At 42.6% G+C, this 26,572-nt stretch overlaps 1 protein-coding gene across 6 annotated transcripts in view; it reads right to left on the reverse strand.

Annotated features, from left to right (window-relative positions):
- The window catches only part of WDR37 (WD repeat domain 37), a 56,327-nt gene that overhangs the window by 22,885 nt on the left and 6,870 nt on the right, over window positions 1-26,572 (reverse strand). For 3 of the 6 annotated variants that reach the window (XM_024129572.3, XM_024129575.3, XM_024129576.3), the window contains exons 2-9: window positions 21,542-21,719; window positions 17,483-17,597; window positions 14,284-14,379; window positions 13,921-13,985; window positions 10,436-10,571; window positions 9,446-9,517; window positions 5,346-5,390; window positions 3,074-3,150 (exon numbers count right to left, since the gene is read on the reverse strand). In XM_024129572.3, the coding sequence (XP_023985340.1) occupies window positions 3,074-3,150; window positions 5,346-5,390; window positions 9,446-9,517; window positions 10,436-10,571; window positions 13,921-13,985; window positions 14,284-14,379; window positions 17,483-17,597; window positions 21,542-21,679 (744 nt within the window). In that variant the 5' untranslated portion in view covers window positions 21,680-21,719. The remainder of the gene's footprint in view (window positions 1-3,073; window positions 3,151-5,345; window positions 5,391-9,445; window positions 9,518-10,435; window positions 10,572-13,920; window positions 13,986-14,283; window positions 14,380-17,482; window positions 17,598-21,541; window positions 21,720-26,572) is intronic. The other 3 variants (XM_007102296.4, XM_007102295.4, XM_007102294.4) reach the window with 1 other exon arrangement.

Genomic DNA, 26,572 nt, shown 5'->3' on the forward strand with positions numbered 1-26,572 from the left:
AAAACCTATGGGATGCAGCAAAAGCAGTTCTAAGAGGGAAGTTTATAGCTATACAAGCCTACCTCATGAAACAAGAAAACTCTCAAACAATCTAAGCTTACACCTAAAGGAACTAGAGAAAGAATAACAAACAAAAGCCAAAGTTAGCAGAAGGCTAGAAATCATAAAGATCAGATCAGAAATAAATGAAAAAGAAATGAAGGAAAAGATAGCAAAGATCAATAAAACTAAAAGCTGGTTCTTTGAGAAAATAATCAAAATTGATAAACCATTGGCCAGACTCATCAAAAAAAAAGGGAGAAGACTCAAATCAACAGAATTACAAATGAAAAAGGAGAAGGAACAACTGACACTGCAGAAATACAAAGGATCATGAGAGATTACTATAAGCAACTATATGACAATAAAATGGACAACCTGGAAGAAATGGAGAAATTCTTAGAAATGGACAACCTTCCGAGACTGAACCAGGAAAAACAGAAAATATGAACAGACCAATCACAAGCACTGAAATTGAAACTGTGATTAAAAATCTTCCAACAAACAAAAGCCCAGGGCCAGATGGCTTCACAGGGGAATTCTATCAAACATTTAGAGAAGAGCTAACACCTATCCTTCTCAAACTCTTCCAAAATATAGCAGAGGGAGGAATACTCTCAGACTCATTCTAGGAGGCCACCATCATCCTGATACCAAAACCAGACAAAGATGTCACAAAAAAAGTAAACATCAGACCAATATCACTGATGAATATATAGATGCAAAAACCCTCAACAAAATACTAGCAAACAGAATCCAACAGCACATTAAAAGGATCATACACCATGATCAAGTGGGGTTTATCCCAAGAATGCAAGGATTCTTCAATATATGCAAATCAATCAATGTGATACACCATATTAACAAATTGAAGGAGAAAAACCATATGATCATCTCAATAGATGCAGAGAAAGCTTTCAACAAAATTCAACACCCATTTATGATAAAAACCCCCCAGAAAGTAGGCACAGAGGGAACTTTCCCCAACATAATAAAGGCCATATATGACAAACCCACAGCCAACATCATCCTCAATAGTGAAAAAAGGAAACCATTTCCACCAAGATCAGGAACAAGACAAGGTTGCCCACCCTCACCACTATCATTCAACGTAGTTTTGGAAGTTTTAGCCACAGCAATCAGAGAAGAAAAAGAAATAAAAGGAATCCAAATCGGAAAAGAAGAAGTAAAGCTGTCACTGTTTGCAGATGACATGATACTATACATAGAGAATCCTAACGATGCTACCAGAAAACTACTAGAAATAATCAGTGAATTTGGTAAAGTAACAGGGTACAAAATTAATGCACAGAATTCTCTGGCATTCCTATACACTAATGATGAAAAATCTGAGAGTGAAATTAAGAAAACACTCCCATTTACCATTGCAACAAAAAAAATAAAATACCTAGGAATAAACCTAAAAAAAAAAAAAAGAAAGAAAGAAAATGACAGTCTCATGTGTTCTCCTCAGTTAGACATAGGGAAAATGAAAGAGATGGTTTAATGGAACATCTATGAGAGGTATAAATCACAGCAAGATCTTTTTTGATCCACCTCCTAGCATAATGGAAATAAAAACAAAAATAAACAAATGGGACCTAATGAAACTTCAAAACTTTTGCAAAGCAAAGGAAACTACAAACAAAATAAAAAGACAACCGTGAGAATGGGAAAAAATATTTGCAAACGAATCAACCGACAAAGGATTAATCTCTAATATATATAAACAGCTCATGCAGCTCAATATTAAAAAAACAAACAACCCAATCAAAAAATGGGCAGAAGACCTAAATAGACATTTCTCCAAAGAGGACATACAGATGGCCAAGAAGCACATGAAAAGCTGCTCACCATCACTAATTATTAGAGAACTGAAAATCAAAACTACAATGAGGTATCACCTCACACCAGTTAGAATGGGCATCATCAGAAAATCTACAAACAACAAATGCTGGAGAGTGTGTGGAGAAAAGGGAACCCTCTTGTACTGTTAGTGGGAATGTAAATTGACAGCCACTATGGAGAACAGTATGGAGGTTCCTTAAAAAACTAAAAACAGAATTACCATATGACCCAGCAATCCCACTACTGGGCATATACCAAGAGAAAACCAAAATTCAAAAAGACACATGCACCCCAATGTTCATGGCTGAGCTATTTACAACAGGTGGAACCTAGAAAAATGGTACAGATGAACCGGTCTGCAGGGCAGAAATAAGAGACACAGATGTAGAGAACAAATGTATGGACACCAAAGGGGGAAAGTGGCGGGGTGTGTGTGTGTGTGTGTGTGTGTGTGTGTGATGAATTGGGCGATTGGGATTGACATGTATATTCTAATGTGTATAAAATGGATGACTAATAAGAACCTGCTGTATAAAACAATAAATAAAATTAAATTTTTAAAAAAGAAGGAAACAGGCACATACACAAAAAAAACTTTACCCACATGAAAATGATATCACATGTGCCAGTGATGTACAGGATTTATCTCACATGAAAGACAGACAAGTTGTCTAAAATCAAATACATAAAATATTAAAAAGTATAATTTAACCATAAAAATTTAAAGAACTAATGTAAATGTTTAACATTTGTGGAAAGGAAAGTGAAAGCAAACACACCCGGATATAGACAGAGACTCGGCCCTGGTCCGCTCGGCAGCCAGGCTAGGGGCGGCACTCTGGCTGTGGTGAGTGCTTGCGTCCTGGCTGGCAGGTGTCCTCACGTGGCCTCTCCTCGGTGCATGCAAGAAGGTACAGAGAGCCCTCAGGTGCCTCTTCTCCTACAGACACCGATCCTACTGGATCAGGGCCCCACCCTTGTGACCATATTTGACCTTAATGACTTCCTTAGAGGCCCATCTATAGCCTCATAGGGGGTTAGGACTCTACTCTAACCTATGAGTTTTGGGGACACACACATTTGGCCCACAACACAAATTATAAGTTTATCCTAAAACTCACAAGCATCCAGAACCTACCAACATACCCCATATCGTGCTTTCAGGGTAAGTAAATGTGCTGCTTACACTAGTGTCGGCTGCAGGCTGAGGAGTGGGCAGCTGAACCGCGTACCTCCAGACATGGGCGGTCTGATCTCCAGAAGCTGAGGAGAGAAAGAGGGGAAATTACCCAAGGTGCAAACATGTGCTGGCTAGGCTCCTGCTAAGTTCTGTACCTGAGGGATTGCACCTGATTGGACTGTACCTGATTGACTAGTTAAACAGCTACTTCTGAGACTTTGTAATGCTACTAAGAATAGCAAAAGTACACAAAGATAATGATTATCTATAAAAATAACCCTCCTACATCTTAGGGTGGAAAGCTGTGAAGGTTCAGAGAAAATTTACAAGTTTCAGATTTTATTCTCCATCTGGCCAACCTAAGAAAACAGAAACCCAAAACTACAGTAACTCAAGGGCACGTTCCCATCCACTGAACCTGGATGCGCCCCACAGCTGGCCATGCAGCCCCTGGTACTGGAGACCTTGCTATCACCAGCCAGGTCACAAGGCGATGCTTGGACTTTGGAAAGACAGAGGGCAGCTGAGGGGCACAGGCAGGCCTGCAGACGTGCGAAAGGGCCACCTCCATTGCCCCCACAAGAGCACCATCTGAACCCCACCTTCTCTGCGTGGCTGCACAGCTTCCCCAAAGCAGCAAATGGCGGCACGTGTCTTGTGGCGTCAAATGGATTTAGTGCCTGACCTGCCCATCTCCCTCCGAGTCAGCGTCCTGTCCAAACCTCCGTCTGGCACTCCACTCTCCAGGCCATTACTTTATGTTTCCATTTCCCACTGCAGCCTCCTGACGTGTCTCGATTTCATCTCCTTTATTCCAGCCTGGTTGTCACTGGTCTCCGTCTCTTCCCAACCACAAAACAAACGGCCGACATAACTAGGTTAAACTCCTGGCCTCCTTTACTCCCCAGATGTTGATTCAGGCATCCACTAGCTCTGTGGGGGAGGCCTCTTAAAACGGGACCCTCAAAGGACCCTGCCACCTGATCGACTTGATTGTAAGAGCACTGATTAGTCCCACTTCTGTCCTCTGTCCTGGGGTCAGCAGAACTGGCCCATGGGCCAAATCCAGGCAGCCACCCACCCTGTAAACACAAACAAGGGTCACTGCCCACTGCCATATCCCCTCATCCGTGCACCATCTCTGCTGCTTCCGTGGCAACGGAGCTGAGCAGCTGTGACTCAGACTGTGTGGCCTCAAGATGAAAACAGTTACTTCTGGTCCTTTACAGAAAAGCTTGCTGACCTCTGATCTAGACAAACACTCGTCCTTCAGGTTACCATCCGTGTCCCCAAAACACCATGGGGGTCCACAGGTGTCAGACAGTTTTATGGGAAAACTCAATATGATAAGGTGTCATTTTATTTTTTCTTAATTTTTATTTTAATTTATTTACTTATTTATTTTTGGCTGCGTTGGGTCTTCGTTGTTGCACACGGGCTTTTTCTAAAAAATTTATTTATTTTATTTATTTTTGGCCGCACTGAGTCTTCGTTGCTGCGCATGGGCTTTCTCTAGTTGCGGCGAGCAGGGGCTACTCTTCATTGCGGTGCACAGGCTTCTCATTGCAGTGGCTTCTCTTGTTGCTGACCACGGGCTCTAGGTGCATGGGCTCCAGTAGTTGCAGCACACGGGCTCAGGAGTTGTGGATCACGGGCTCTAGAGAACAAGCTCAGTAGTTGTGGTGCACGGGCTTAGCTGCTCCCCAGCATATGGGACCTTCCCGCACCAGGGCTCAAACCCGTGTCCCCTGCATTGGCAGGCAGATTCTTAACCACTGTGCCACCAGGGAAGTCCCTATAATCAAGGTGTTTTTAAACTACGTGAAATGAAGACAAACCCAAGGTACCACAGCCCTTTCCCGGAGAACTGCCTGGGAAGAAGTAAAGATGCAGGCCTGCAGAGAGCCCGACTCGGGGCTGCTAAATTCCTCATCTCTGCCGACAGGGCATCAGAGAAGCGAGCACATTCCCACGAGCAGGAAGAGCGGGTGGCAGGGACGGGCTTCGTAAAAAGACCTCCAGGAGAACGCGGCCGAGTTCAAGCTGACATCAAGTCAAGTTCACCTAATTCACAATCCACTGCTCATTTTTTAAAAAAAGTACCCCTCAGTGTAGTTTTCTTTATTCATTTCTCGTGCAATTTGTAAAATGTCTACTAACGACTAACTTTTGTGAAAGGCGTGGCTAATCCTGATGCTACTGATGAGAAAGGAATGATGACAGCTGTTTTCAGATCAGCAATAACTGTTCAATAAATAAAAAACCAAAATCAACATACCGGTGAGAGCCAACTGTTCTGATGGATGAAATTTAATGGAATTTACTGCAAAATAAAAATATTACAGAAACAGGTTTAAAATAAGAACATATCATCAATATTTATTATAATTACAGCATGTATTGCAAAGTTAAATTTAAAAACTAAAGGAACTATGATAGTTCAATATTAAATATCCTAATTCAGTTAAACTATGAATAAACATGTAAGTTAAAGAGAACAGAGGCAGTGCCACGTGGCGTGGCCAAAAAAAAAAGAGGTACAATACAAAGTAACTAAATATGAACTACCAAACTGCTCAAGAATAGGCTACACAGAAAAAGGATATTAATAATCTATTTTTTATACATAGGAAAGTCACCTAGAGTTAAAAATAAACCAGGATGAAAAAAGAAAACATAACTATAACAAGCAGAGGCAGATTATGGTGGTGCACACTGTATATTGCCTACCCAGCTGCCCACAAGCCCACCGTTCCAAAAACCAGTCTGTTCTGTTCCAGAAGACTCAGGAACTCAGAGAAGGCAAGCCCCTGATGGCCTAGGGACGGTTCGGATCGGAATGGATCGGGACCAGATGAGGACAGTTATGATACCCTCCCAGCCTCCTCTCCAGATGCAGGAATCTGCCCGAGGTGTCCTGGGGAGGCTCCGGCCCCATGACAACGCTGCCCAGACACTGACCGGTCCTGAGCCCGCCCGCCTGCCGAGGAGCTCTCCTCAGGCAGACATCGAGAGGCTGCAAGGGTGGAGGCCACTGTTCCCGGTTGGCAGCTCCCAGTCACCCCAACACAGGCCGACCCAAGGCACTGGAGAGCCAGCCCACACCCCCCACAGCCCAGACACAGGACATACAGGGAGCTTCCCAAACCTCAGCAAGTTCTCTCTTCCACTAAGACTCTGTCAGGTATGCCATTAGATTGATACTTTTCTAAGAATGTGAAAAATGCTAGAAGATGCTCTGTTACCATTAACACTAGACCAGAGAGAACTGTGGGAAGAGCTGGTGAAAACTGTGACTGCCTTAAAAATGTTAAATAGAAAATGCCCCAAATAAACACTACTAACAAACAGTATTAATGCTCCCAATCTCAACCGTCAATTGTTACTTTCTGGTGTCCATGTGAACTCCAGCAAATTAGTGATGCAAGCAGGAACATTAGTAATACTCACGGATGACCACGAGGTTTAAGTGAAGAACACAGGCAACATGCTTAGCCAAGAATCCGGTAAACGGTGGGCGCCAACGACCACCAGCTGCAGGGCCAGTTTATTCTTAGTACTGTTTACACAGAGGTTTAACAGCACAACATCACTACGTGGGGCAGGGGGACCCCAGCATGCATGGGTGCAATGAGGCCTTAAAGCCCAAAGTCAGCGTGTCAGGCTAACCCACAGCCCCACCAGCAGCTTATTCACAGCACAGCTAATGTCACTCACAGCAGCCACATGAGGAATAGAAGAGAGGGGGCCAGAGACCGCAGTTCCTTATAACAAGCTCCAAGATTGTGTGTGTCTAACAAGACACATTCCCGCCCCCGGCCGGCTCCACTCGGCTCCCTAACGCCAGGCGTTGGGGGGCGCGTGGGGGAAGAGAGCATAAACCTCGGGCACCTCCTCTCTGGAGGCAGCTCCACCAGTCCACAGGTGGGCACACTCTGTTCAGAGGACCCAAGAGGAAGGAGGCAGGCACCAGGCACGTCAACTCACCTGCAGGGAGCTGTGCTGATTAAAAACCCCAGGGCTCCACACTCCCCTCTGTTACAGTAACTCAGTCACACAATCAGCACCACCAGGTGGAAAAGGCAAAAGCAGGGCGTAAACACGACAAAGACAGTGCCCAAACAGCCTGTGCTCTGCTCTCTCCTCAGACTCCTCTAAGTGCACAACAAGTCTGGAAGGAAACAGGCACAAACTCATAGCAACAGAGACGGAAGACAGTGAGAAGAGGCACCCGGGAAACACCACACACGGGTGACCACAGGGGGCCAACAGGACACAGGGGTGATGGCCCCTGAGTGGACATGGGGGTGATGGCAGGTGACTGAATGGACATAGGGGTACATTTCTAGACTGCCAAGTCCCACCAAATGTCCAACACAATGCTTTTTTAAGAAGACCTAAAAGAAAAATCCTAAAGTCTTCAAGAGACAAATATCCAATTACCTATGAAGGACCAAGATTCAAAAGAGCATTATTAGACTTTTAATATCAATCCTGAAAGCTATGAAAAAAACAAGTCAGGAACTTCCCTGGTGGTGCAGTGGTTAACAATCTGCCTGCCAATGCAGGGGACACAGGTTCAATCCCTGGTCTGGGAAAATCCCACATGCCATGGAGCAACTAAGCCCGTGTGCCACAACTACTGAGCCCACACGCCACAACTACTAAAGCCCACATACCTAGAGCCCGAGCTCCACAACAAGAGAAGCCCCTGCTCATCGCAACTGGAGAAAGCCTGTGTGCATCAACAAAGACCCAACACAGCCAAAAATAAATAAATAAATAAATTTATAATAAATAAAAAATAAAAAAAATTTTAAAAAGCAAAAAAAAAAAACAGGTCAGCAGAGCACTACCTTCAACTTTCAAAGAAAAGTACTTCCTACATAGAAGACTATACTCAGCCAAACCACCCATCAAGTGTAAAGGTAAAATACAATCTTCAAGCATTTTACAGTCTCAAAACTTTTCCTGTAAGACCCTTTAAGAAGGAAGCTACTGAAAGACAGGCTTCCCTGGAGAAAGAGAAAGAACAGGGTCCAGAAGACAGGAGGTAACAGAGGACAGAGGTGGAGAGAAAGCCCAGGAGGACACAGGAGGTAGACTGCAGGCATCTGTGCTACAGTCCTGGGTACCAACTGTCAGAGGGAGGGGACGCTTCAGGGAGGAGCCAGAGTGACAGCAAAGGAACACAGACACGCAGGGAATGCCACATGTCAGGCAGATCTGCACAGAACAAAACCAAAATAAAAGGCCACTATTCCCTTCAGAGGAAGCAAAACTGGGGATTGCAAGTAAGGTACGCGCTTGGGAGCTGTGAACTATATGGATGCAGCCACAATTAGGTAAAACCTGAACATCCATTTAAATGGAAGTCGAGCCGTAACAATTTCACGATGACAAGGAGCACAGAGGAATGGAGGAAGGAAGCAAGCCAACCTCCTTCTCCTTAATAAGAGTCACTTCCTTGTAGAAAACTCCACAATTAAGAAATAATAAGATAGAATATTTTTTTAATGGAAGAAAAAAGCAAACTATTTAAAACTGTTAAAAGTGGTCGCCTTTTGAGAAGTGAAAATGAGGAGTGAGGAGGGATGAGCAGGAGACTGCTGTGAATTTTTTATACAGGCTGGCGAACACTTTAATTTTTAGGTTGTCTATTTAGCCTGTCACATCCACTGCAGGCAGCAGCAGCCACCCAGACACAGACCTGGGGCAAGACAGTGGGTCCCAGCTGGAGGGGACGGCAGATGAGGCAGGAGTGTATGTGGGGCGGGGGGGGCACGTTCCATGTGGGAAGGTAGGAGCTGGTTCTCACGCTGAGGCGACAGGGACAGACAAGAGCAGATGCCCTAAGAGGAGGAGGAGCCTGGCCACGGCCCTGACGGGACAGCAGGTACTCCCTCCCCTAACAGGACGGAAGACACGCAGAGGAAGGGGTTTCACCCAAGTCCGTGGGGGACACACCTAACCCTGGAGGCAGAGGGCGGACACCACCGCCAAGCCTGTCTGCAGGGGTGAGGGGTGAGTGAGCCGGGGGCAGCGTGACACACGGCCTGGAGCCGGGGCGCTGGGAGGAGCAGAGTCATCTGCCCACCAGTGCCTGCAGGAAAAAGCCCCACATCCACACCCACCAGGATCCTAGGGGCTGACACACAAAGCACCTCTGCACCCGAGGACCCTCTCAATGGAACACAGTTCGTGATGCTAGTGCACATGTTCCAGCCTCCAAAGTGTGCATGGGGGTGGCCAGCTTTCTACACCGCCCTCGGGACAACACCGTTCAGGGAGCTGAGCTGCCCCTTCGTGAAGCTCACACAGTCAGAGGCAGAGGCCCGGCCTCCCTCTGAGAGGACGCCCCGTGGTCCCACTGCTCACCTGACCCCACGTGGCCCGTGTACTTGGCGAGGCTCCGCCCCGTCTCGATGCTCCACAGCAGAGCCGTGTGATCTGCAAGATCGAAACGAACATGAGTGAGCTGCCGATTTTATGGTCTTTTTAATAAAAGAGGAAGATAAAAATTCTAAAACTGAGAAGTTACATCACCACCAGTACCTCGTGCAACTGTGCTCAAACTCCTCTGTGATCCAACTGATCCGAGAGGATAGGGGGCCAGTGACCCGTCCGAGGCCACAGAACCGGCAGGGGGAACCTAGAGACCTGAATGCCTAGGCGCTGTGCACTGCCAGCACCAGGCTGGGGACTTGGGACACAGGGGTCACTTGAGTCAAGGGCTCGTTATTTTGTTGAAATATTAAGACTTTTCAGAATATCAAGCTATATTCAAATGCAAGTAGCATCCAAATCCAGTTACAAACTATTTGAGATAATACATGCTCTTTGGACTTCTCCTCTCTGGGCACAATAAAAAGATAAAAAGGAGACTTAATAAGGGAAACCCCAAACAAAATGTCGATTATCCAAGTGAGATTTCAGAAATATCAGAAAAGGGTCTCTGTATTCTTTTCTTAAACTGTAATTTCCAAAACCATCTGGGGTGCTCACATATGAACACAGTCTTAAACAAAAGAAAGAACTTTCTTCATCATTCTAATGACATTAGCATTTCCTATTTCCACTATAAAAGGCAGGAGCTAGCGAGTAACTTTTCACAGGCTGGCAGTCAGTTTCCACAAGTGAGCACATTTTTAATTTTAGGAATTTTTTCTGAAGGGTTATTAGGTTACACACCTTAACTAGCTCTCAAAAGCATCTCCTCTCCAGTGAGGAGAAAGGGGGGTCTCTCTAACGCCACCCTGGGGCTCCTGATGGCGGACTCCTCTACATGCTTAGGTTTCAACGCCGCTTGGCCACTTCCACTTCCAGGGCAGACCACGCCCGCCAGCAGTGAGGCTGGTGTGGACTCACCGGCAGAAGCGGTCCCCAGCACCACAGGCTGCGTCCTCGCCACACTGACGTCCCAGATGCCATCCCTGTGGCCGATGTACTCCTTCACGAGCTGGCACACTGCCCTGGACGTGGTGGTCTTGAAGCTGGAGACAATCTGAAATTGTGATGGGAATTTACTGAGCGAATGTGTTTAAGTTAAAAAAAAAAAAATAAGACAGCATGTCTTGAAGATGCATAAATCACTGAATAGAAAATTTTAAATGTTACAGCAACACAACATAGGTGCAGCTGGATCTCACATAGCAGGAAGGAAGTCCTTACGAAGGCCTCGGAAGAACCCCACGATCCCCCCACTTCCAATGCTTGCCTACCTGTGTACCTTACACGTCCTCTCCCACAAATCCAAACCATCAGACAAAATATCCAAATTTTCAAAAAAAAAAAAAAAAAAAAAAGATGTAGCAGGACGCGAAAAAGTTAGGAAGGTATACCCCAAACCCTTAACACTAATTATTCTTATTATTTGGGAACTTGTGCTTTTTAATTTTTAGTAATTCATACCAACCACATATTATCAGGAAGAAAAGAGTCCAAGGTAGGGGAGGAATCAAAAGACAACACTTGTAATAGATGAGGTTACTGAGCATGGGCTCGGCACCAGCCCTGCACTAGGAAAGGGTTGTCGCTCTGCTCCTCTATGACACAAACAGCAAATAATTCTCACTTTCTTTTATAAGTGCACGAGAAAGATGCTAATTAAACACAAAGAGTTTGGTTTCTAAATTGTCTAAGATAAAAGATGGCTTTTCAGCTTTTAGTTAAATTAGAATAATATAAATTAATCAGAATACTGAAACCGTAAAATCAAGTGAAAAAGAAAAATGGGTGGTATTACAGAGCTGTTTTAAACACTGATTTATTAGCAAAGCCCTAAAAATGTATCTAAATTTATTTTTAGTATAAAGGCTTAAAACACAATCCACTGTAACACCATCTCAGGATGAGCCTTCAAATGATTCTTGATACAGTGAAAGACTAAAACAAATGCACAATGGAGAGACCCACTCTTCCAGCAGTTAAATAAACAGGCTCCACTGACTGGGTTTAAAGTTAAAAGGAGGGCAGGATACAATACGAGCTTCCAAAAGAAAGAAGGCCTTGCTCAACCTCACACCCTCACCTTCCTCTTCCTTCTGAAAGCTCATATCCCACCCAACCCAGCAACACGGTCCCTCCACAAGGAAAAGTGCTTTTGTGCCTCCGGTGCCCTTCAGACGCCTTTAGGAGGGGCGGGGACAAAGTGCACGGTGAGCGGTGGGAAGCTTCCCAGACAGCACTGTTATGAGACACAAACCGCCCTGACTGGACCAGCAGAAACTGGGGTCACGGCCAAGACTCGTGCCGACTGCATTTCCAGAGGAGTATGGGGAGAGGGCATGCAGTTGATGATACTGAGCAAACGGTCTCAGGTGCTGCTTCCAGGTGTCCGTCACACCCTGACCACCTATGAACTACTTTAAAAATGTGGACTCAAAAAAAAAAAAAAAATGTGGACTCAGTCACAACTGCAAAGAGGCCCACAAGACAGACTGAATTACTCCCAGGGAACATTTGTGATGGAAAAGCAGAAGGACGCTTCCGAATTATTCTGCACTGAGATACAACTTAAAGTGCTCTAAAAAACCAAAACAGGCTTTTTCACAGCAAAAGACACTTATCTTTAAAAAAACCTGTGTGAACAATTTCACAAGTTCCTGTAAAGCGGTTTGCCGGTTAGAATGTGGCGCTGCCCCAACAGGCCTTAGAGCTGCATCCCAGGCCCCCAGGAAGGGTGGGTCTGTGGGGGAGTGAGAAGCCTGCCCAGCTCCACTATGAGAACCCACGCTGTGGCCAGGGCAGAACACGCCAGGTCTCCATGTTCACCTTCACTCTTTAAGATGGGTGCATAGTGCTATGAAAATGGTTTCTTCTAATCCAGATGAATTTTTAGTCTCTAAAATGACTGGGGCTTTAAATATGTCTAACACATTCTTTTAAAGCAATTATTGTACATATTTTTACCTTTGCCCAATTCTTAAGTTTTACTACTCATGGTAAGGGGTAACTCTATATAATCCTTTCTTCCTCTACTTCAGAAATGATCACAGGGACTTTCTTGGTGGCGGAGTGGTTAAGAATCTGCCTGCCAATGCAGGGGACATGGGTTCGATCCCTGGTCCGGGAAGATCCCACCTGCCACAGAGCAACTAAGCCTGTGCGCCACAACTACTGAGCCTGTGCTCTAGAGCCCACGAGCCACAACTACTGAGCCCGCATGCTGCAACTATGGAAGCCTGCACGCCTAGAGCCCGTGCTCCTCAACAAGAGAAGCCACCACAATAAGCAGCCCAAGCACCACAACGAAGACCCAACACAGACAAAAATAAATAAAATTAAAAAAAAAAAAAGGAATGATCACAAAGTTTTAGAATTCTAAGACCATACGCTGTATACATAAACTGGAATAAACAATATAATTCAAAACAATATAACAAGAAGTTAGATAAGGAAGAACATAACCCCACTTGACATTTTAAAGAAGTAGTTTAATGTTAATTTATTAAAAACTGCAAAACTACTAAGTGTAAGCTAGATAATACAGAATTTAAAAATTTTAATTAGCCACTTACACTCTAGAGTAATCAAAGGAAACACAAAAAAATGTCAGCAATATTCAGATTTTTAAAAAACAAAAAATTACCAAAGACTTTCAAATAAGCAGAAATAGCATAAGACTGAAGCTGCTCCTTGAATTGCAGTTCATCTCACTGTGGATATCATAATAAGTAACTTTAAGCTGAAGAGAGCAAATTGAAAAAGTAAAAAGCTAACATTAACTATAGCCTTCACAGCAGACTCACCACAAATTTCAACTTTTTTCTAAGGTTTAGCAAAAGTAATGTACACTCATTAAGGTTAGGTAATTAATTTATCTTTTGTTTATTCCAAATACTCCAAAGTGGTGATGCACACAAAATTATCTCGAAGTATTACTTCCTAACAGTACTCCCCCATAGATAAATTAATTCCCAAATAATTAAATCTTTGCCACTTTAAGAAGGTCAGAAGAAGATAATTTTTAAAAAAGAAAAATATGACAAATATCTCTATTTGCCTTGGATGCAGACCTTCACTTCTTGATCATACTTAGAAAATTAAAGAAGCGGTGAACTAAAATGTAACTACAGCTCAGAACGTAAGTTCCACTGCTTTATACCCATTTATTAGCTTCTCCAAATTCAGAATCTCCATACCAAGCCAAATAACAATACAAAATGTACTTTCCCACAAATAAAACCGCACTACCACATAATGTATCAGCCACAGTAACACAGGTAACGTCCAAGTGTCTATGCACTGTGGCCAGTTGACATCGACAATACTCCTTTTAAAAATTAGGTTTCTCTCTATTGCACATATGTGCACACCCTACATACACGTGACAGGCTGAGAGCCACACGTACCTTGCTGGTGGAGGCCTTGTAGGTGGTCTTCAGTTTCTGAGAAAGCTGGCTGGTGCTGTGACTGGCTGCAGAGACACAGAACTAACCGTCAAGACAATCACACAACCAAACCACCATGAACGTCAGAGCTGGGACAGGGAGACAGCTCGCCCCACCTTCTGTCCCACACAGGAGGACAATGCAAGCCAGGGGCATGGGACACGGGGCTTCCAGAAACCTCCTCTTCCTTCTACACCCACACCCGAATTACATTATTCTAAGTCCTGATGACTGCAGAAAGGAAGTGAGTCCTGTCCTCCACTAAATTCCAAACTCCCTCCAAGCGTAATGTGTAGGGCGAGCCCTGTGGGAAGGCAGCCTTACCTTTGGTTTTGAGTTGGCCCTTACTCAGCTCTGCCCCATCGATTGCTTGTCCTTCGGCAGCTAAACGGTCATTAAGAGTCTCGATTTCTCTGCGCACTGAAAAGTAAAACGTACTTTTGATGTATACTCACCAAATCCAAAAGTGAACACATAAAAATGTTATACATTAATACTGTCTAAACAAACACAGGAATGATATCCAAGTAAACAAGGTCACATTTACAGAGTTCAAAAAAACTCAAGACATCATTCCAAAATTAAAAAGCCCACCACACTTCCCACACCAGAAAGACCTTGTGCTATCGGGTCCTCAAGCAGGGCTCTTGGATTTCAACATAGTTCGTGTCCTTTGTACCTTATTCAATGCACTTAAAAATGTTATTCTGACACTGTCCAAAACTCAATGAAACACTTACAGTCTAGCTGAGAACACTGAAATTGGGGGAAAAAACATACAATAACAAAACCTAACTATTGTTGCCTGGCACCACAGAGCACAGTGAGGATTATATACCTCAAAGATTAAAAATTCAAGGGAAAAAAAAAAAGAAACAAAAATTAACATTTGGGAGTTCCCTGGCGTTCCAGTGGTTAGGACTTGGCGCTCTCACTGTCAGGGCCCAGTTCAATCCCTGGTCAGGGAACTGAGATCCCATGAGCCGCGTGTGCAGCCAGCACTCGGCGTTTGCGCCTGCTGCCGCCCAGGCTGCCCACGGTATGCTGAGGCTACAGGGAGGGCGGGGAGGGTAGTACGGAAGGAAGGCCGAGGGCAAAAGGCTCGGAAGAGATCCAGCCTGAGCATTTGGACATGTTCACAGGCAGCAGGAAGCCACCAAAACCGTTAAGCAACTGATAGTGTAAACTCCAAGTACCTCCAGCATTAGTCGCTTGTAACCCTATAGTTTTTCTTGAACAAACTGCATCAACTCATAAAACATAAGGCCTTAGATCACAATGGAAATTCAGTAATACCTGGGTTGCTACAACTCTGATAACAAACCCTTAAAATCAGATGCAGCACACAGTACTTAATTTTTATTAGATAAAAAGTTGGAATAATTACTCACTCTGTAAATTTTCAAGGTGGACTTATAAGAGAATCCAATATTAAAACATTAAATTTTCCAACAGCAAAGTTTAAATGACACAGGATTACACTGTCTTCACCACTGATCCACATCAATTACTTCCAGAGTGAAAAATATTTTAACAATGCAAATGCTGTTTATTAGTATTCAATTTTTGGAAACAACTTAAAAAACATGAAAATCCTGATTATGGTTACATTTGCATAATATAAATTTTGTAAACACAAGCCCTATAAAAATAACAAAAACTGGACTTTCCTGGTGGTGCAGTGGTTAAGAATCCGCCTGTCAATGCACGGGACACAGGTTCAAGCCCTGGTCCGGGAAGATCCCACACGTCACGGAGCAACTAAGCCCGTACACCACAACTACTGAGCCTGCACTCTAGAGCCCACGTGCCACAACTACTGAAGCCCACACTCCTAGAGCCTGTGCTCCGCAGCAAGAGAAGCCACTGCAATGAGAAGCCCGCGCACCACAACGAAGAGTAGCCCCCACTCACTGCAACTAGGAAAAGCCCACACACAGCAACGAAGAACCAACGCAGCCAAAAATAAATAAATAAATAAATTTTTAAAAATTATTTTAAAAAATAATAACAAAAACTGAAGATAATGGAACAGTGAGAGGGTAAAGAAAGACAGGTTCATTTCCCAATGCTTGACAGTGAAGCATGAATGCATGTGGCCTAAGGCTGACATGGCTAAAATAGAAGATTATTTAAATTTACAAAAATTATCATGACCAAGAAGCCAAAGCAGCCCACAGATGGACCCTGCCTTTCTGACTTCTGCTTTCTTAATTGTGGCCGTGGATGCCTGGCTACCAGCTCCAGAGACACATGGAGAAAATTCCCCATCCCTCCTCTTAGGATTTGATGATCTGGCTGCCAGGACAGAACGACATGCAGGAGAAGGGAAGGAGAGCTGCGTGGGGAAAATCATTCCCAGGGAAAAGCAATTAGAAAAACCTTTCATCAAAAACTGCTATGGTGAATGACACAGGTAATGGATCAGACGTGCCAGGGACTTCCCAACCTACCCAACTCTAAACTAGCATCCGGGCAGCAACCCTGGATTCAGAGAAAGTGTAAGTCTCTGTATCAAAATCACTGCTTAAGTGTTAAGCCTGGAAAGTTGGAAAGTATGTCCTTAAAACTTAACAGACATTTTAAAGAAGAGAATAAAGCCCAAAACAATACAAAAATTATCATGAGAAGAACTAAAAGCAAAATATGCAGAAAATGTTTTCCTTTGCAGTGTGGGATGGGCCTACAGGCAGGGGGTAAAGATAGATCTTTCCTTCTTACACTGCTTGACTCTTTAAGCGAATGAATGCATTGTTTCTAAATTAAAAAAAAAAAAAAACTAAAGCCAAGCTAATTAAAAATTCTTTTGATTTACCTTTAATAAGTCAAACAGATAACACACATATTTTAGGAAATTCTCTAAACACGGGTATATTTTAAAGAAATGAATCAATATTTTCTTAATTTATAGTATACTTTGCATAGGAAAAGTTATAAGATGTATTCGTTCTTCATAAAATCATAGTTCAGATTGCCAGGTGTGGTCAGCAGGATACTGCCTGCCCCAAAGATAACCTGTGAACACATGACCTGGTGGCAAAGGAGCCCTGCAGGTGTGACTGAGGTGAAGGACCTCTGATGGGAGATGATGCTGTGTGACCCAGGCGGCCCATCCTTCCCAGGTGTCCCTAGGAGTGAGTCAGAGATGAACAAGGAGGACTCTGCCTGCCACTGATGGCTTTGAAGATAAAGAGGAAGGAAGGCCATGGAGCCAAGGACTGGGGTAATGCCAGCAAGATGGGGGCCTCTGTCCTCACACCACAGGGAACTGAGATCACAACCCAACCCAGCAGGAGACACACTCCTCCTCATGCTCCAGAAGGAGCACAGCTCTGCCAACACCCTGGTTTGAGTGTGCAGAGCAGGCAGATAATAAACGTGTGCCATCCTGAGCCCCTAAAGTTTGTCAAAGCAGAACAGAAAAGGGATACAAAGGTGAATGTCTACCCACAAATTAAACTCTCAAATATTTGTATGGAGAAGTGAAAAGTTATAAAGTATTTAAAATAAGAGAGATACTCACATTCTAAGTTTTCAATATAAAGGTTTTCAAATTCTCTTTCTATTTGACCAAACAGTTCCAAAAGAGTACTGCGAACCGAGGAAGGCAGTTTAGAATCCTGCAGAAAAAGAAGATCCTGCTTAAAATGAATGAATGAGTGAATGAGAGACTCTGACACCAAGCACCAATATAATTTTTCCAAAGTGAATTATTTAAACTCTTATTTTACATCTTTACATATTTTATTTCTTATAAACACTCAAAGAACTCAAAGTTTCTAATTTCTACAGATGAAACTAAAATCAAATTGTATAAATGGTTACCCAGGATGGCATGAGATTTAAGACCAAGCACGTCTTCAGACATGTAACTTCCTTTCAAAAGGAAACAAGCATACCTTATTCAAAAACTCCCGAATTTGTAGAAAATGAAGTTATAAACAGCCTTTAAGCTCTAGCATATGGTATTATAAAATAATTTTAATAAGCTGTTTACTAATAGAAGATGTACCTTATAGTCCTCATGTTCACTGTGCTTCAAGCAAAATAAACTGGATCATTTCCTGTAACTCTATTCAAAACCTAGAAGATTGTTGTAAGGAGGGAAAAGAACTCTCAGCTGTAAGAGCAAAACGTGTATCGGCTAAATGAAAACACCCACGTGGAAGCTCCCAGGACTTCGCAGGTGCTCTGCCCACCACCAGCACCCTGCCCCCACTGGGAGGGAAGTCAAAGGAAGCAGCAGCAGCTTCCTGGGCCCGGTGTCCTAGGCACCAACTGTGTTCTCAGGCACTCACTTTCCAGGCACTGCTGGTACTGACAGAGGCTATGTTCCACTCCAACCTCCTGAGAGTGCAGCTTATAGACAATATTTTGTATGTGCCCCACCCTACCACTTAAGAGTTATTTTCAAACAAAATTCTTAAAAGATATTTCTAAAATAATGTTTCAATGGTTAACTAATGCCAGTGTAATTTTCCAAGTGAGTTTTCAAATTTATATGCAGCATAAACTTTATGACGTTTAATGAGTTGCAAATACAAAAAAAGACATAATGTTTATTAAATCCTTTCTCAGATTAACTTCTTAGGAAGACAGGAATTTTAGGCAAAATGATCTGTAATGATACCAATGTTTAGCAACATGTTTTGAAATAATCACAGAACATGAACGTCAACTTTACAAGCTACTTAAAGATATGTGACACCACTTGTTTAAAAACTCAATCTGGGAGAATTGGTGATAAGCCTCTCTCAACACCCCTCTAAAATACCAATGAAAATCATGAAAAAAAAAAAGAAATGACATCTTAAAATAACAATGAACGCAAAATAAACCATCACAATTAACATCTGACACCCTGTCCACCTGACTGTGGCCTCCCCGCCCTGTTCTCCCGCATCTCTCATCCACTTAGCCCTCCTTGAGGGGGCGGGGGCAGCACCGGCACCATTTGAGAGCCTTTCTGGCCCCTTCCAAGGCCAATCTCCTCTTCCGTGTATCAATTCCTACTCACCTACCCTCACAGTATTTAACGTTAAGGTCATTATTCAGCAACTGAAATGCTACCTCTACTTCGAATGGTAAATGCAGCTTCATGTAAGGTGTAATCGTAAAGGCAGACAGTCAGCATTAACTTCACTTGATAAAATAAAGACAATGAAGAAGGAGATGTGCAGTGAAAGGGGAACTTCTCCACCAGAGGCAAGCGGAGCACAGCCCAGCTCTGCAGTTGCCTCCGAGCTTCCCAACAGTCTGACCCTCCGAGCTTCAATCACAGGCGCCCCACCCCCACCCCCAAGTGAGAGGTGCTGAACTTCTGGTATCATTTGAGAAAACTCATGACACAAAAGCTACGACTCAGTAAAGTTCTAAAAGAATCTGTGTTTTGTCACAGCTGACGTGGAAGAGGAGGCAGGAGGCCCCTTTCCCGGCCTCAGTTGGTGCTTCCCAGTGTAGACACAGGCCTCCCACCTCTGAGCCAAGCACCAGTGCCTCAAATGCTTCTGACTCGTGAATCCAAGACACAAAATTCCCATAAAGACTCCCCAACAACTGAGAGCTTGACTGCAACCCTGTCTAGGGTAATGACCTGTGGCTCCACTCAGATGTCCTGATCGTTGGCCTCTCACACCTGAGGTCTGCCCCACGCCTACCATGCCAAGTGCCCATGCCCAACGCCACCACCGCCGTCCTGCTGCCACGGACCCAGGCAGAGCACCCCCACCAGCCTGCAAGGGAGCTCCTCGTCCACCAGCAGGCACCGACCCGCCCACAGGGTTCTGAATGACCCTCATAAAGGGTTACCCCGAGATGCAACTACCTGCTGGCTCTACATCACAATGGAGACAGAGCAGAAGGCCCTGAGAACATGGTGTTACCACCAGAAGATGCCAGCAGAGACGGCTGTGGAATTGTCACTGCTTGAAATTTAAGTAAATCTAACAACTTAAAAGTATCTTAGACTACCTGCACTATCCAAGGGGGTAGCCAACAGCCACATCTGACTAAATTTAAAAGTAAGTTAACTACAATTTTAAAAATTCTTCAGTCCCACTAGTCACATGTGGTTCTTGGTTCCCATATGTGATAGCACAGATCTACAACATTCCATCACAGAAGTTCCACTGCACAGCTCTGATTCAAACATTCCTTATAAGAGATCAGGACACAGACACCCACAGAAGGGCGACCTTGTGAGGACACAGGGAGAAGATGGCATCCACACCCAGGAGAGAGGCCTCAGGAGGACCAACTTGCCCACACCTGGACCTCCAGCTTTCTGCCTCCAGGACAGGGAGTAAGCGGTGTCTGCAGTTTAAGCTCCCAGTCTGCGATGCTTTGTAACGGCCATCCGAGCTCATGAAAAACATCAAAGCCATTTTGGAGGCTCCTTAAATCTATGATTTTATTTCCAAATTTAAGTTAAAATGCAACCATTTCATTTATTCATCCAGTCAACACATAAGAGGACACTAAGTGAACGTTTACCACGTGCCAGCAAAGGCGGCGCTAGGTTCCAAGCACACACAGCTGCCTCCTGGAAACACATCCTCCACATCCCGGCTTGCTTCTAACAAAGTCAATATGCAAATGAGCCACTTTCTCAGATTTAAGCCATATTTTCCTTTAACATTATGGCTGATGAATTAGTTCTAATTGCAAAAGAATGATTATAAATTTATCTATTTATTTTTTTATGTATATATTTATGCCTATGTAAAGATATAGCAGATGTAGCTATAATTTATTTTAACATGTATTTTATTTAGGCTTCACGACAATGTTTTTAAAAATCTAACACATTTTCTTCATCATAAAGGAACTAGAAAAAGTAAAAGCAAACTTATCAATATTAGATCAGATCAAGCCATATTTTCCTTTAACATTATGGCTGATGAATTAGTTCTAATTGCAAAAGAATGATTATAAATTTATCTATTTATTTTTTTATGTATATATTTATGCCTATGTAAAGATATAGCAGATGTAGCTATAATTTATTTTAACATGTATTTTATTTAGGCTTCACGACAATGTTTTTAAAAATCTAACACATTTTCTTCATCATAAAGGAACTAGAAAAAGTAAAAGCAAACTTATCAATATTAGATCATTTAATCAAAGGTGGTATCAAATTATTAGAAAGACATAATGTAATAAACAGCAGATAACACACTCAACTACAGCAAACACAGGATAAAGCCAAGAAAAGTTACTGAAAGATCAGATTCCAAAAACTCTGCAGAGAATAGAAAGAGATAATTATACCTGATTCTCTTCTCTTCTGGAGACTTTGAGACAGAAAACCAAAAACTACACTGTCAATTCACCTCTACAAAGAATAAAAACTAGTCCAAACTGTCACACCCAAATTTTTTATTAAGTACTGTAAACACATTAACCTGGAAACCGAATTCTGTCTCTGTGTAAGCTGTTGTACTTGACAGCAGTTTTAACTGGTTTATGAGGGAGGCTGTGTGTTTTGGTAACCCACTTTTTCTCTACATTGGAGACCTGCATATATTTGGCTATTTTTGAAACACTGCAAACATGATCCACATCTTCACCAGACACTCACTTGTCCCTCTAACATGTCTCTCGGCAGGCCAGTCCTCTCCTGCTCTGAGCTGTTAGTTCTTCGTATGGAAAGGCTGTGAGATTTGCGTTTCTGTTTTGCTTGGCGAGCAGTTGAACAACTCCCGCTTTCTGTGGGCATTACTTCTGAAAGGTGATATCCTGGTCACTCCTGCAAGAAGCTAAACAGGAGCAGGAAAAACAAGTACTTTATTTCTGATACAGCAAACTGAAATGAAGGAAAAATAGACGATTACTTTTCATTGCAAATTTCCTTACTATGTTAACATTTATTTTGTAAATTAGAATGTGATAAATTATCATGTTTTAAGGTAGAGACCACAGCCTTTATTAAAGAGGTAACTTTTTATCAAACTTCATTAACATCCTTTAAAAAAATCAAACAAAGAAGGGCTTAAAATAAAGAACAACTCTCCCTTAGCTCACTATCGGCAGACTCAGCCTACTCCCCAGAGGGAACCAATCCTAAATGCATTTTCCAGGCTACAGTTTCTAGAGCAATGCCCTCCGAGAGAAATCCAATGCAAGCCACATATGTAATCATAAATTTTCTAGTAGCCACATTAAAAAAAGAACAAGTGAAATTCTAATGATCTAACCCAATATGTTTAAAATATCATTTTAGTCAATGTAAAAAACACAAACGGGGTATTTCAGTTCGTAAGCTCCCTGTTTTCCTTCATACTCACAATGCTTCTTGCTTGGAACCAGCCATGTTCCCAGTACACACCTGTGGTCAGGGCCGCCGTTACACAGCATACCTGCATGGCATTCCAATATCCACATGACGCAAACATTTTTCTTTACCCATTTTGGACATTATCTACTCATTTCCTGCCATTATCAATTCCTCCTCCCAATATAATCACATCACTGTTAGCTAATTTTTTTTTTTTCCCGCTGCGCCATGTCTTAGTTGTAGCACGCGGGATCTTTCTGGCCACGTGCAGAATCTTTAGTTGCAGCATGTGGGATCTAGTTCCCTGACCAAGGAACGAACCCGGGCCCCCTGCATTGGGAGTGCAGAGTCTTAGCCACTGGACCAAAGGGGAAGTCCCAGCTAATATGATTCTAAGAAATATATTTACACATGAGATTTTCCTTCTTCAACTGCAGATTTACATCTTGGACATTACATACTCATTTTTTGCTCTTATTGGTCCCTCCTTCTCCCAACCTATCTATTTTAGCGCATGTAATTTAAGTATGTACTTATGTTTCTTCCTTCTTCAACTACTGACAGTATCTTTGGGTCCTCACTCTGTAAGGTGTAGAGTATCCCACCTTTTCTGGAGCCCACCCCACAGCCATACATCCCCCAACTCTGCTGTCGTAGAATGTTATACAAATGCCAAGCACAGAGTATATGCCCTCTGGGGATACTGAGCTTATTAGCACTCACAGGACCCGTCCCCTTGCCGTGTGGGCCAACAGCCACCTCCTTTTGATTGCTGGTGCTGTTCCAGTGTGGATGGAGTACAGTTGTCTTAACCATGCACCTACTGCAAAAAATTCTGGTGCTTTCCAGTTTCTTACTATTGCAAATAAAGCTACTATGACAATAATAAGCAGGCTTTTGTGTGAACTTAAGTTTCTGCTTATTTTGGATGAAGGCCCAAGAGTGAGATTGCTGTATGTTTAAAGAAAAAAAAACTAAAGATTTTAAAAAATCTTTATTGAGATATAATTCACACAAACTCCACTCTGCCAAAACTTTTAAATTTTGATGAAGTCCAATTGATAAATTATTTTTCTTCTAAGAATCATAATTTTAGAGTCTTGCCTAAGAACTTTTCACCAGTCCTAAATCCCAAACTTTTTCTATGTTTTCTTCTTAAAATTTTAGTTTTATAGGTTACAACTAAATTTATGAGCTATTTTTGGGCTGATTTTTTGTGTGTGCGTGCGTGCGTGCGTGCGTGTGTGTGTGTGTGTGTGTGTGTGTGTGTGTGTTACGCGGGCCTCTCACTGTTGTGGCCTCTCTCGTTGCGGAGCACAGGCTCCGGACGCGCAGGCTCAGCGGCCATGGTTCACGGGCCCAGCCGCTCCGCGGCATGTGGTATCTTCCCAGACTGGGGCACAAACCCGTGTCCCCTACATCGGCAGGCGGATTCTCAACCACTGCGCCACCAGGGAAGCCCTGGGCTGATATTTTTATAAGATGTGAAGTTTAGATCAAGTTTTTTTGGGTTTTGTTTTTGTTTTTTTCTGGTGATATCCAATTATTCTAGCACCATATGCTGAAGACCATCCATCCTACACTAAACTGAGAAAGTTTGGCATCTTGATAAAAAATCAATTGGCTTTATTCCTATGGGATTACTTCTTGGTTCCCTATTCTGCTCTGTTGTTCTGTGCTATCTTGAAATTAGTGATTCCTATCACTTACGTCTTTTTCAAAATGTCTTAGCTATTCCAGTTCCTTTGCCCTTCCATATAAATTTAGAATAATCTTGTCCATATCTACAAAAACACTGATAGGATTTTGATAGGAATTGTGTTTAATCTGTTTACCAATTTGGAGAGAATTGGCATCTTTATTGAGACTTCCAATCTATGAACACGGTATATAGGTTTTAGATCATCTTTGATTTCTTTCCTCAGTTTTGTAGTTTTCCCATAAAATTTCTACACATACACTCTAAAATTACCATGAAGATTATACTTTTATTTTTGAGCAATTTTAAATGACACTGTATTTTTATTTCCATCTCCACATGTTAATTGCTGGTATACAAAAATACAACTGATTTTTGTGTACTGGGCTTGTAGTTCGAGATTTTTTTGTAGATTATTTGGCATTTCCTCTGTAGACTATTATGTCATGTAAAAAAAGAACAGTTTACTTCTTCCTTTCTGATCTGTATGCCTTTATTTCCTTTTCTTATCTTATTGATCTGGCTAGAAATTCCAGTACTCTGTTGAATTAGAAAGTGATAGCAAACACCCTTGCGTTATTCTGATCTCAAGGTAAAAATATTCAGTTTTCACCATTAAGTATGATGCTAGCTGTAGGTTTTGGGTAAGTATTGTTTTATAAAATTGAGAAAGTCCCCCTCTATTATTCATGTTTTGAGAGTTTCATGAGTGTTAACTTTTGTCATGTTTTTTCTGCATCACTATATGATCACATGGCTTTTTTTAAGGTCAATTACACTGATGATTTTCAAATATTGATCTAACCTTGCATCCATGAAATAAATCCCACTTGGGCATAGTGCGTAATTCATTCTGTTTGTTCTCTCATTTTGTTTCTTTCTTCTGCCTTCTTGTAGGTTATTTGAACATTTTTTTAAATTTCATTTTGATTTATCTAGTTTTTGAGTTTCTCTCGTATAACTTTTCTTAGTGGCTGCTCTAGATTTTCATTAACTATTTACAACTTCACAGTCTGCTGATCATCAACTTCTACCAGTTCATGGTAAAGTGTAGAAGTCTTACTTCCTCTGTGTCCCTTTGCCCTCCCCATTTATAACATACTCATCTTAAGTATTTCCTCTATACACACTAAGAACCACATCAGACAGCTATGGTTCAACCTTCAAACATAATTTCAGATAAGGAAGTCTACTGAATTTACCAATTTATTTTTTCTTTCCATTGTTTATTCTTCCTTCCTGGTGTTCCCACATGATTTCCTTTCTGTTTAGAGAATTTCCTCTACCTATTATTTTAGGGTAGGTCTGCTGGTGACAAATCATTTGAAGGATGTTTTCACTTGACAGAGAATTCTGAGTTGATAGTTCTTTTCCTTCAGCACTTGAAAAATGTGCTACTTCCTTCTGGCCTCTGTAGTTTGTGATGAGAAATCCACTACAGGTAAAGGAACATTTCTCTCTCTTGCTGCTTTTTCATCTTTGGTTTCAGAAGCTTGACTATGATGTGTCTTAACATAGATTTCTTTGAGTTTATCTTGCCTGGATTTCACTAAACTTTTTCAATCTGTAAGTTTATGGCTTGCCAAATTTGGGAGATACTCAGCCAGTATTTCTTCAAACATATTTTCAGCCTCACTGTCTTTCTCCTCTCTTTCTGGGACTCTGATGATAAGAAAGATAGGTCTCTTGTTAAAGTCCCACAGGTCCCTGGGGTTCTGTTTACTTTTTTCCAGTCTATTTTCTCTTTATTGTTCAGATTGGGTAATTTCTATTGTTTTATCTTCAAGTTCACTGATTCTTTTCCTCTGTCCTCTCCATTCTGCTGTTGGAAGAATGGAAAGGACAGGAAAAGAATCAGTGAACTGATTCCACAAGCTCATTTACTGTACTTCTCAGTTCTAAAATTTCCATTTGTTTCTTCTTTATATCCTATATTTTCTTCCTGAGATTTTCTACTTTTCATTTGCCTCAAGTGTTAGTATTTCCTCAATGAAAAACTTTTATGATGGCTGCTTTAAAATACTTGTCACTCAAGCCTCAATATTGTGGGCACTGCTATCAGGCGTGGGATCTGGTTTCAGTCTTCTATTACAGCAGGCCTCTTCTGACATTGCCCCAGCAGGCAAACAAGCATGCAGCCTTGTTTCTGCCAGGTGGATGTAGAAGGTGGAGATGGAAGTGAGGGGTTCCCACTCAGTCTCCACTCATCTGGGTGGAAGTACTCCTCGTTAATGCCAGGCGGGGTTAGAGTTCAGCCTCTCCCTTGGCCTCTACTCATATCACAGGCGCTGAACCAGGTGTGCTTTGTTACTGTGCCCTACACGGTCTCATTACCACGGGTGATGGTAAAACTCCTGAATCTCTACTAAGTTCTTCTGAGGCCATCCCAACAGGAAGAAGGAGGGTGTTCTTTGTTACCACCCAACAGAGATGAAAATGCCAGCTCCACACTGATACCACCAAGCACAGAGTGTTGTTTCAATACAGACTGTCAGGGGTGAAAGTCTAGATTCCCCACCCTGCCTTTGATAGTAAGGGTGAGACGGGGGCTACAATGTTTTCTAAACATGTCCTGTCTGGCAGGCTGTCTCTTTCCTGGTCTTTTGGCTTTTCTTGGGGCTTGTCTGAGCCCTTTG

Source organism: Physeter macrocephalus, chromosome 11 (assembly GCF_002837175.3).
Source record: "Physeter macrocephalus isolate SW-GA chromosome 11, ASM283717v5, whole genome shotgun sequence".
Classification (NCBI taxonomy): domain Eukaryota; kingdom Metazoa; phylum Chordata; class Mammalia; order Artiodactyla; family Physeteridae; genus Physeter; species Physeter macrocephalus.